This window comes from Danio rerio, chromosome 25 (genome assembly GCF_049306965.1).
Source record: "Danio rerio strain Tuebingen ecotype United States chromosome 25, GRCz12tu, whole genome shotgun sequence".
Taxonomy (NCBI): Eukaryota; Metazoa; Chordata; class Actinopteri; order Cypriniformes; family Danionidae; genus Danio; species Danio rerio.
In genome coordinates this window covers 15,113,925-15,126,533 of record NC_133200.1, presented here as the reverse complement: position 1 = coordinate 15,126,533, position 12,609 = coordinate 15,113,925, and the positions used below count along the sequence as shown (strand labels likewise).

General features: G+C 34.0%; 1 protein-coding gene across 3 annotated transcripts in view; it reads right to left on the bottom strand.

Annotated features, from left to right (window-relative positions):
- The window catches only part of shank2b (SH3 and multiple ankyrin repeat domains 2b), a 237,950-nt gene that overhangs the window by 182,559 nt on the left and 42,782 nt on the right, over positions 1–12,609 (bottom strand). For all 3 annotated transcript variants that reach the window (XR_012399921.1, XM_017354089.4, NM_001128347.1), the window contains 2 exons: positions 9,515–9,586; positions 810–918 (listed from right to left, as the gene is read on the bottom strand). Coding sequence is in view for 2 of the 3 variants with exons in the window: in XM_017354089.4 (XP_017209578.1) it covers positions 810–918; positions 9,515–9,586 (181 nt within the window). In the remaining variant the exon portion in view is untranslated. The remainder of the gene's footprint in view (positions 1–809; positions 919–9,514; positions 9,587–12,609) is intronic.

Sequence of the window (12,609 nt, the reverse complement as noted above, 5' to 3'; positions counted from 1 at the left end):
GAAGTCAGAATAAAAATATTAATAATATATTATATAATTTTATTTATATATATATATATATATATATATATATATATATATGTATATATAAATTAATTAATAATTTATTATTATTTGTTTATTTATTTTTTATTTTTTATTTATTTAAATTTTATTCTATTTTATTAATTAGCATATTACTTTTAGCTTTATGGTTTACATTTAATGAACTACATCGTGGGATTGTATTGTGATTGTATTGTGAGTAAAACTATTGACCAAAAAAATAAAATTACAGTTGAAGTCAGAATTATATTATATTATAAGCCCCCCTCGGACAAAAACAGTTTTTAATTTTTTATGAACCATTTTAAGGTCAAAATTGTTAGCCCCTTTAAGCGTTATCTTTTTTTTTTTTTTGATTGTCTAAAGAACAAACCATCGTTTTACATTAAGTTGCCTAATTACCCTAACTTGCCTAGTTAACCTAATTACCCTGGTTAAGCCTTTAAATGTCACTTTAAGCTGTATAGAAGTGTCTTGAAAAATATCTTGTCAAATATTATTTACTGTCATCATGGCAAAGATAAAATAAATCAGTTATTAGAAATGAGTTATTAAAAATATTATGTTTAGAAATCTTCTCTCTCTTATCCAGAAATTGGGGGGAAAAATAAGAAATGGGGCTAATAATAATTCAGGGGAGCTAATAATTCTGTCTTCAATTGTGTGTGTGTGTGTGTGTGTGCGTGTGTGTGTGTGTTTGTGTGTATATGTAAAACAGCCTATTTTGCACATTTTTAGCAGTTATCTAAAACATTTTCCCCTACCACCAGTATCAGGGTCATGATAGTTGGGATCCAGCCCTCTCTCCAACATCTTGGCCACTTTCTCCACCTGATGATGCTGAATGTACTCCATAAACTTCCTCAGGTTGACCTTAAAATGAGGTCAGAGAAAGAGAATGAGGTAAAACCAGAAACACTGACAGCTAATGATTGAGGAGGAACTTAAAGAATGATCGAGATGAACAGTTGACGAGAGTGTGAACGGTCTTGGCTTTCTCCTCTCTCATGTCGACATCTCTGGGACACACACACACACACACACACACACACACACACACACACACACACACACACACACACACACACACACACACATGCAGCGATACAAGGCTGGATAAAAATAGATAGGAGAGCAGCTCCCAGTACAGAGACATCAGAGAGAGAGAGAGACAGAGAGAAGCACAGCTGATCTGGCTACGCAGACATGCAGAGACCAATATGGCAAGCCATTTTAACATTTCAAATATAAAACATATTTATTTTCATGCTACTAGCTCTTTTTTATAGATACTAGTATATTTTCTATTAAAAGCTACACTGTAAAAATGGTGTATAATGTATTTATAAAACTTTGGTTGCCAATAATACTGTAAAATTTACAACTGCATTGTAAATTAACAATTATAATTGTGCTGTAGTTTTAGAGCAGAACTGTAATTGTTCATTCACAATGTGTTTGTAAATTTTACAGTATTACTGGCCATTTTTACAGTATAACTAGCAATTTTTTACAGTGTGTTTGTAAAATTTACAGCACTACTGGCAATTTTACCGTATAACTGGCAATTTTTCAGTGCGTTTGTAAATTTTACAGTATTACTGGCAATTTTTAAAGTATAACTAGCAATTTTTTACAGTGTGTTTGTAAAATTTACAGCACTACTGGCAATTTTACCGTATAACTGGCAATTTTTCAGTGCGTTTGTAAATTTTACAGTATTACTGGCAATTTTTAAAGTATAACTAGCAATTTTTTACAGTGTGTTTATTAAATTTACAGCACTACTGGCAATTTTTACCGTATAACTGGCAATTTGTAAGTGCACTTGTAAATATTACACTATTACTGGCAATTTTTACAGTACTACTGGCAAAATGTACAGTGCGTTTGTAAATATTACAGTATTACTGGCAATTTTGACAGCATTACTCGCAAAATTTACAGTGCATTTGTAAATATTACAGTATTACTGGCAATTTTTACAGTACTACTGGTAAAATTTACAGTGCGCTTGTTAATATTACAATATTATTGGCAATTTTTACATTATTACTGGCTAAATTTATAGTCCGCTTGTAAGTATTACAGTATTGCTGCCAATTTTTACAGTACTTCTAGCTTACAAAATTTACAAGCCCACTGTAAATGAACAATTATAACTGTGCTGTAGTTTTACAGCATAATTGTAATTGCCAATTTACAGTGCAGTTGTAACTGTAAAAATTGCAAGTAATTTGTTAATTAAAAAATAAACTAAAATGACTGAACAAATAACTAAGTAAATTTTACAGTTTTACTGGCAACCAAAATTGCCAGTAATACTCTACATTTTACTGCAATATTTTACAGTACACTAATATTATCCTTGTGAAATGGAAGTTGCTGAGACTTTTATTTCAGGATGTTGATTCAGTCATATGGAATATTGAGTAGGGGGAGGGGATTTCTTTTTGCACATCTTTCTCTCATAGCAAACTTTACGCAGAATTAAAAAATACACTGTAGAAAATTTGGTTGCCAGTAAAACTGTACATTTTACACGTGCTGTTGTTTTACAGCATAATTGTAATTATTAATTTACAGTGAGTTTGTAAATTTTACAGTTTTACAGGGAATTCTTTTTTTTGCATCATTCCTTCATAGCAAACTGTAAAAAGGGCGTGGTTAACAATATTGGGGCTTAAGTTGTCAAACTGATGTCATCAGAGAAAAACCACCATTTCAAATGTTGAAGCAAATGACAATATTTTATTTCAGATTATCAAAACAAACCTATTTTCTCAGTGGATTAACTTTCACGGAATAATTGTTTACCTAAAGGATAGCAATGTGCTCTAGTAAAATAAACATTGTAAATTTTAATTTTACACAGAGTTAAAGAATACACCGTTAAAAAAAATTGCTGTATTAATAATGGCAATTTTGGTTTATAAACTTGGTCTTACTATTTTATATTGCAAAAATACTGTAAAATTTATAAGTGAACATTATAAATTGTGAAGTTGAATGACTGTTTTACTTACTATGCTAAAAACTATTTCAGATGGGGTACACAAGAAAAGAAACCAAAAAGCTACTCTGGCGACATCCATTCATCCTTTTTTATTTACAATCTCCTTACTGCTGTTTTACGGCACTCATTTTAGCATGTGTTGTTATTGTGACCAGAAGTGCGTGTAAGTGAATTCCTTGACCATTTACAATGGACTTTGCGCTCACCCTCTTCTAGCATCTCTCGTAACTCGTCATCAAGCATTCTCTCAGAGGATGAGTAACAGACAAATAATTGCTGCAGCTCCGATGCAAGTTTATGGTGAAAAGTAAAAAGCACTGCAGTGTTTGGATGCACTGTGTTTGTCTGAGGTAATTAGTTTGCCATCATTACTGAAATGTGTATATTCCATACAAAGAGTGAAGCAGATTCTGTTAGTTCTACTTACATGAATCATGGTGTGCTTGTGGCATATGGAAAAATTCCAAAATGTTTTCAACTAGTTGTGGCTGGAAAATGCCCACATATGCACGTTGTACAAGTCGCGCATCTTCATTGGAAATGACAAACATACACCCTAACCTTATTGGCATTGCTTCCAAGGCGCACACTCAGTAGCCACATTACAAAACTATAGCGCTTCATACCGAAACTACATACCAAATTTCTTTTTTATCGATATTGACAATGGTATTCGGTCAATGAATATCGATACCGATTTAATCGCCCAGCCGCACTAGTAACTTATATACACTGTAAAAAATATTAGAAAATTAGCAGTTTTCCATATTATGTGATTCATGTTTCTATTTATTTATTTTTCCCCATTTATAAATGCTTTTGAATTACATTAAGTGACCTTGATCTATCTTCCAACTACCTTTAACTTTCAAAAGTCACTAAAAAGTTAACAGTTTTTAGGGGTTTAAAGTGATATATTTTCTAGGCTGGTGCTGTATAATACGATACGTAGACCTTATATTATTTCAAACTACTAAAATGCTAGTGAATGTCACTTTGTTAAACTGTAGAGTTGAATTTTCAACATCAAAAGTGGAAATAGCAGAGATCAACATTCCATAATGCAATTCACAACAGTAAATAAATGGAAAACACTCAAAAAATAAAGAAAATGATAATAAACTATTTTTTTACAGTACAGATGAAATGTTAAAACTGCTTGTTATAACTTGAAGTGCTACTACCTCAAGTCAACCCACTACACACAAGTCCCTCCAACAAAACAAAAGGGAAAGTGCCATACATTATTACCATTCACAAAATATTAGCATTTGCATTATTTAACTTCTGGATCCCATCCTGGCAACACTAGCTTTCAATAATTCACACTTCGATGCCAGCTAACAACTTGAAACCCATTAGGCTATATAACTACAAAGTAGAGATGTCACTTAGCGCAATGACAACCTTCTGCAAAAAGTGATTTGTCAACGTTAGCCTACAGAAATCACCTAAAACTGGTTTAATATATTAAAAAAATGGTGATGTATTCAACCTAAAAATGCTGGGTTACACAGAAAGGTTAGCATACAAGATAAGCATATGCAGGGAGATGAAATAACATTTTCAGCATGCAGCTTTGATAGTCGTTCAAAAGTATTCAGGTATACTCTGATAAAATTCAATTTCTGCAAATTATGAACGGTAAACGATATTTCATAAACACATCAGCTGCGTTTGATGTCATGACTCAGGGTAGCTGCTAATAAATGGCTTGTGTCGTGGTGGTGCCAGTAATCAGTTAGCAAGGTCATGATGTCATTTTCCTGGAGTTTCAGAGTGAGTCATTTGACATTTAGAGCTCAGGTTATTTCTTTAAAAAAAAACTAGACCTCAGACTGATGTGTGTTCAGGTCCTCCTGGTGAGATCAGGTGCATTCTAATTACTAGCCTTATGAAAACGAACCATACCTTTAATACAGATGATACACACAAAAAACAGGCTTTTTTGTAGTTAAGCCATGGTGAACACAAACGACCAAAGCATTTGTAGTAAAATAGGGCTTGTACAAATGGTACAGAACTGCTTTTTCACTGAACTGTACAGTTCAGCATGGTTTGTATTTCCACTACAGTTTACTAACGCATAAAGTGGGTAGTAGCATTGTACGTTTATATGTTGTGCTGCTGTGACATCATCGCATTCATTTCGGGCCATCCCATCTGCTCCTCTGCTCAGGTACCCATGAGAGGAATGTCTGTGCCTCTTTAACTGATGCAGTTTTCCCAGGTGTCGTTTTCTTGCAGTGGTATAAACAAATTGCTGCCAACCAATAATACCACAGTGGCTGCTGCTGACTATTTAAATAGAATGGGTTTGGTGTCTCAGTGTTGCAAATCCAACGATGCTGGTAGTGATGATTCTCTTGAAGCAACCGATGATCAGCAGTGTGTATACTTCAAGTATTAGTAACGATATGCCTCACTTTGAACCTAACTCGGGGGGGTCCAAAAAAAAAGACCAAGTACTAGGTACAGAACGCAGTGGAAAATACCTCAAAAGTGAGTTGTACCTAATCAAACAACGTCATATCATGCCACCCGCTTCGAATGTTTTCACTCGATTGAATGGGCATTATCAGTGATTATCAGCTAATAGATGTGGGCCAGTAGGGACCTTCCGCGTCTACTAGTAGGCTCAGAAGGCTGTTACACTCTCGCATTCACACACACACTCATAAACTAGGGCCAATTTAGTTCATCCAGTTCACTTATACTGTATGTTTTTGGACTGTGAAGCCATGCGAACACAGGGAGAACATGCAAACTACACACAGAAATGCCAACTGACCCATGTTGATCTGCTTTTCTTCAGTTAAGTTTTTTACAAGTTACTACCTGTGGTGAGTTTCTAGCTCATAACTTTATGGCCAAGGATTTTCCAGTGATTTTCAATCAGGTTTACATCAGGACCATGGGCAGGCCATATAAATATTTTAGACATTTCAGCCAAATGTAGAGAAAGTGTGTTGCTGAATGTGATGGCCAGTGTGGTGGCCACACATTGAGAGTGAGGCATGCAAGCAACCATACATACACACACACACACACACACACACACACACACACACACACACACACACACACACACACACACACACACACACACACACACACACACACACACACACACACACACACACACACACACACACACACACACACACACACACACACACACACACACACACACACACACACACACACACAATCATTTAAGATTATTTATTGGTCACAATTTCAGTTATTGTGTTTATACATTTCGTTTCCTTCATATCTGATTTCAATAAGACGCATTCACTTTCAGTTTCTCATTACCTTTCTTTATTATTCACAGTACATTTATTACTATTTTGGGTGCACACAAAATCAGTTATCTGTACTGTATGTTTTGTTAATTTAGTTTTCTTTTGAGTTTAAGTTACCGTGCTGCAGTGCCGACGAGGAACAGAGTTTCCGGGTGTGGTCCGCCCAAGTAAAGGTCCGACGTGCCGCAAGAGGCCGTCTTTTGGTTCCGCCTGCCGATACCATTGGCTTAATGGCTTGGAGGGAGAGCTCATGTTTAGTTTAGGTTCAATAATGATTTGCAATGTTTGTTTATTCAGATTTATATTTAGTTTTGCCTTATTTATAATTTATTTAACTTATATTTAGATTTGTATTTAGATGTTTGGCTTAGTTTATTGTATTTGTAAATTGTATGTTTTTGTCTCCCCCTTCTTGTTTAATGTGGACTAGTCCCTGTGCTATAAATGTGGTCTGTCTTGTCATTTCATGGAGTTCTGTTTTTGGTTTAGACATGATTTGTTTGGTTTGAACTCAGTTTGTTTTCCTTGTTTAGTTTATTGTTCTTTCAATCGATTTAATTTATTTATTTTTGAACTTTTTGTGAACCTTTTTGACTTTATTAAAAATAATTATTTTTGAAAATCTTCTTTTTTGGTATGCCCCTTACTGTACGTGCTGGCTCGGTCCCTCACACTGAAGAAGCTTCTGATGAACATTTGCATTAAGTAATTTCATATAGATGTATAAGAGGGTTTTTTTTTTCTTCGCTTTTTAGTATTTAACAGTCTAAGGTCACCATTCACTTTAACTAAATTTGTCAAATAACCACGCCAGGTTTGGAACGACAAAGTTGTGTAAATGCTAATCAAATTTATTAATTTTCACTAAAAAAAATCCTTTAACTTAATTCCTTAAAACATATTTAGCACTATTTACAGTGTTTAAACTGCTTTCACAATGACGCTCTGCTAACTTAAACACTGTGTTGATGTTTAATTCAAAAATACTACATTTCCATCGTTTCTTGAACGCATTCATAAGCAAAAACACTAAATTAATTTATGCAGCAACCAAGCAACTCCATCTAAGTTAAAAGAGAATCAGTTTTCTTCATTTTTCCTTGGTCTACGCCAATAGAACTATTTCTAAGGGTGAGTTTAGGTAGAAATAGCTCTTTAAGGTAATGGCTTCCCCTTTCCACTCATTATAATGCAGTCAGATTTTTTAAAAGCAAACCCCTCTAAGCATCTGCCTCTGTTGCATTCATAATTCACCGACAATCGTTATGAAGCAGGGGGAATATCTGTTCCTCTGAAACAAGGAACGTACACAAAGCAGTTCCTACGTCATCCTTTGCAAACCCTTGTGGCTTACGGAGCTGTAATATAATAACTTATTAAGGGAGCTCGAAAGCTCAGAGCAATGAGAAGGAGAGTTTTAAATGCTGAGGGAAGCAGTGTTGAGACGGGAGATAAATAGGTTGAGCAATAAAGAGGAAGACACTGAGCGTAGCCCAGGACACATAGTGCTGGAAGAAAACGGCAATTAAAACTTGGGTTCGAAGCTTCGGGGCCGCTTTTGGGCGATGGTTGTGGAAAAACCTCCACCGGTGGTTGCAAAAAAAACGCTCACAACCAAACACTGGCTGAAACGCTAAAATGTCAACATCAATGACCGTCTTGAGCCGAAAGTCCTGCTAAGTCCAAATATATGCAAATTGCGTTGGTCTGCTGCATTATTCAGTAGCCGACTGTAAAATAAATGTTGCATGCTAGACATTCAGTCCTAGCAGTGACTGAATATAAAACTCAAGATATTTCTTTCTTGTTTTAACAGTCGTGTCTTAAGACATCCTTCCTGGCTCGCAATTAAGCAAAAAGCTTTGGTTTGATATGTATGTAAAAGAGTCAATTATCATAACAGAAAACAAGATAATCACCACCGGCATGTCAGAAGTAGACATATTTTTGACAAATATGCAGAGTAGCCTAATTTACATATGTCATGGCTAAATGTTTTATTTTAAAATAATAAGCCTCACCTGTATGTGTCAGTGATAGACTATGAAAATCATCTTAAAAGATATTAAAATCTAAAAAATGAAGCCTGAAAATGTTAAGTTTGAGTTATTAGCATAGTTAGCATGGTTAGTCCCACTTTTTCACATTCTGCACCAATAGTCATCCCAATGTAGTTATATAATCTGATAAATTATATAATTTGTGCAAAATATGAAGAATAAATATTCCATAAGCCTGGTAAAATTAACATTTCTCTACTCAGAAACATTTGATGTCCTAGCTTAGCATATTTGCTAATAAATATCTTGTGCACGTTCCCTTGGTAGCATTTTACTTTTAATACAAATGGTCTGCATGCCAGAGTTACCATATTAAAATGATCTAAAACTGTTTTTAACCAATCAAAAATACTCCAACATATGAAGGTTTGAGTGGTTAGCACAGTTAGCATAATTAGCCTCACATTTCTAAGCCATTCTCTATTAATAGTCATTTAAAAACAGACACATTCATCTGATTAAATGCTATTTCTACAAAACATGAGTTGTAAGTATATAATAAAAGCTATTCAATTGTATATTTTGGCTTTAAAGTTTAGCATAGTCATTTGCAAATGCCTTGTAAACGTTCTTGTGGTAGCATTAGCAAAGACTATAGAATACACAAGACATGTCACTTGTATAGTTTTGAATGGGGAAAGTGTAACAGTCAATATGGCGATTGGCGAATGAAGCCCCGCCTACTAGTACAAGAACTAATCAGCAATTGCTATAGACGGACATTTCTCCTTGAGAGGAACTGGGACCAGGTGTGAATTTCTGCAGATTTTGTGTGACTCAAACGTTTAAAAATGAAAGTAAAGAGACAGTTGTTGCTTAATGTAATTGTGGTTACATAATATAAAATTTAACCGTAAGCTTGGCAAGCAATTTTGGAGAATTTGATTATTCCCCATTCAAACTGAATGTGCGAGCATACTGCCCGAGAGGTGTTTCAAAGATGGCCACCGTGTGAAATGACTTGCCTTAAGGGGACTTTGGCATTAGCCAGTTAGCAAGATTCAAAATTAGTCTCTTGATATTTACAGCTCAGTTAATAAACCAAAAACAATGTTTACATTTAAAATAATAATGATAAGTCTCACCTGTGTGTGGAGCTTTTCGATTTGCTTTTCGTTGACATTTGGCTGCTGGTACACTCTGCTCTTGTAGCGAAACTGCAACATTTAATCAGAGAAAAAAACATAGTCACTTTATTAGTTTACATTTTTCAATAATCATCATTCTTAACCAAATATAAGCTCAGGTCTATATATACTTATTTTATTTAGGGGAAAAAAATTACAAAAGGGGAAGAGAAAAAAATTAAAACAAAGAACAAAGCGGTTGTCATATGGGTTACAAAATCAAGTTATAATACATTTGAATCACAATATCAGATATTGTTTACAATAGCTAAGTTTCCATCCACCCCTTTGGATATGCAAATTAAAAAACGGTTGATGGAAACGCCAAGATGCGCATATATTTTGAAAATGCGCATACAAAACGTATACTGCATAACGTATACTTCATAACTGAGTAGGATAAACTTTTTATTCAATAAGAAAAGATGCGCATAAATTACGATGGAAACACTTTTACCGAACTAATTCCAGTATGAGCATTAAAAAAGGTCATGTGATCTTTTTATAAGAGATCATGTGATGATAAAAATGTGTGCGAATGGACAAACCAGCAGGCTGAGCACATTGTACACTATCTGAAAAGTTGTTTTGGTCATTCTAAAACACCTTAACTACCTCAGTATTATTGTTATTATATTATAAATGACCTCCAGAATCAAGAGTCTGTGCTCTGCGTCTCACGCCTTCAATCGCCACCGCATGTTAATTGCATGTCAGGATTGTCTTTTGAGGTGCAAGTCATTTATTAAATGAAGAAAAGATTCACGCAGCTTCACTTAATGCAACAAATTCCGTGTTAACTGTTGATATTTGGCGCCAGTTGATCAGGAAGTGGCGATTTTGTTCTCTTTGACTTGTTGGATGGAAACGCTGCTTTATTCGCACATCTTTTATGCGATAATACATGAAGTTAATTAGCATTTTTGGATGGAAACAGCATGCTCAGTCCATTTTTGCCAATACTTGTTGCACTTTTTGGAATCAAGTTTTAGGTTAAAAGTCAGTCTCTCCATACAGTGTATTTACTATTTCTATCCATTGAGCCCTTGTTGGAGAATCAACCTGAAACCATTTTTAAGTTATGGCTTTTCTGCTACTTACTAAAAAGATTTAAATTAAGACAACACAATATATTTTAATTGAAACAAACAATATGTGCTTTAGCTGCAGTCTCAGCTTTAATTCAATGGTATTTACATCCAAATCAGGTAAACGCTGTAGGAATTACAACAGTTTGCATACGTGCCTCCCACTTGTTATGGGACCAATAGATAGTGTATAGAGCCAAAAATGTTAGAAGGGTGTCGATGTCCTGATATTTATTGACCTGAATGTATATTTGTATATACTTTTTATAAACTTTTTAACTTGCATGAACATAAACTATATGCTATAATATACCATATAATACTCAAGTAATTATATAGAAATTAACTCTAGTTACCCTAGTAGTAACTGTAAAAATAATAATATAGAAATAGTTAATACTTTTTATACAAAAAAGAGAAGATCTTTGTATGGCAGATTTTACATCAATCAGATTGTTAAGTAAACTCAAAATTATAGTCTATACTATGGTAGCAACATATTGCTGTCACTAAGAAAGAATACAAATATTCTTTATGTTTTCTGATTTGTTTATATGATATTTAGCACAAACAATATTCTAAAGCAGAACAATGTTTCATTATACTCCTCTATTTTTTGCTGCGTCTCTGATAGTGGTATGATTATATTAGGGCCTGGGGCTTGAATGAACATACGGGAAAAGTACAAAGGTTTGTGTTTCACCAGCCTGACATCAGCCATTTCACAGGGAAAAAGGCTGAAGAGAGACTCCTGTACAGAAAACACTTCTTAAAGAAGGACAGAAGCTCTATGACGCTCCACCAGCGGCAATTCACAGCAGTTACCATCACTGTCAATGCCATTTGATTCTGTCATTGTGATTATCCTTGACACAAAAACTAAATCTATTATTGGACATTTGTGGTACATTTATGCTATTTTGATTGCTGCTATTATTTATCGTTGAATAAAATAAAATGTTTCATTTAATGGTACATAAAAAAGATTATAAAATAATAATAAAATAATTGTAAAAAATGATATGTAATTCACAATAAATAAATGTAAAAATTAATCTGATTCTCCTGGACACACATAAGGAATATATTTGACAATTTTTACTCACAATATTACTTTCTAAATTGAATTAAGTGATTAATAAATGAGAAAATAGTCTTGATTTGTACATTCATTCATTCATTTTCGTGCGGCTTAGTCCCTTTATTCATCAGGGGTCACCACAGAAGAATGAACCCCCAACTTATCCAGCATAAGTTTTACACAGCGGATGCCCTTCCAGCTGGAACCCAGTACTGGGAAATTTCCATTCACACTCATTCACACACACACACTATGACCTATTATTTAATTCACTTATACCGCATGTGTTTGGACTGTGGGGGAAACCGGAGCACCCGGAGGAAACCCACACGAACACAGATATGCTAACTGACCCAGCCAGGACTCAAACCAGCAACATTCTTGCTGTGAGGCGATGGTGCTAACCACTGCACCACCATGTCACCCCCCTTGGTTTGTTTAATTGGAAAATTAATTAAAAATAACAGATAAAAGAATGACAATAAAATAATAAAAGCTATTTGGAGTAAGTAAACACATAATGAATAACTATAAATTATTTAAAAATTTAGGAAAATAACTTTACAACATAGATTATACAATAAATTAATTATTTAATTATTTATGTAATTAACACACATGGTTATATATTGATTTATATTATTATTTGAATTAACTACTACTGTTTGTGTGACACAAAAAACATCATCATGACGTCATTTTAACTGTTAAAAGCAAAAACTAAAATTAAAAGACACTTAAAATCAAATGAATAAAATGATAAAATTGAATAATATAATGATCATAATAATGGACGAGTTAATTATAATTTTTTTATTTTCTTTTTTCTAATTATTTTTTAGGGACTTTTCACCTTTTATTGGGATAGGAAAGTGGAGGACAGA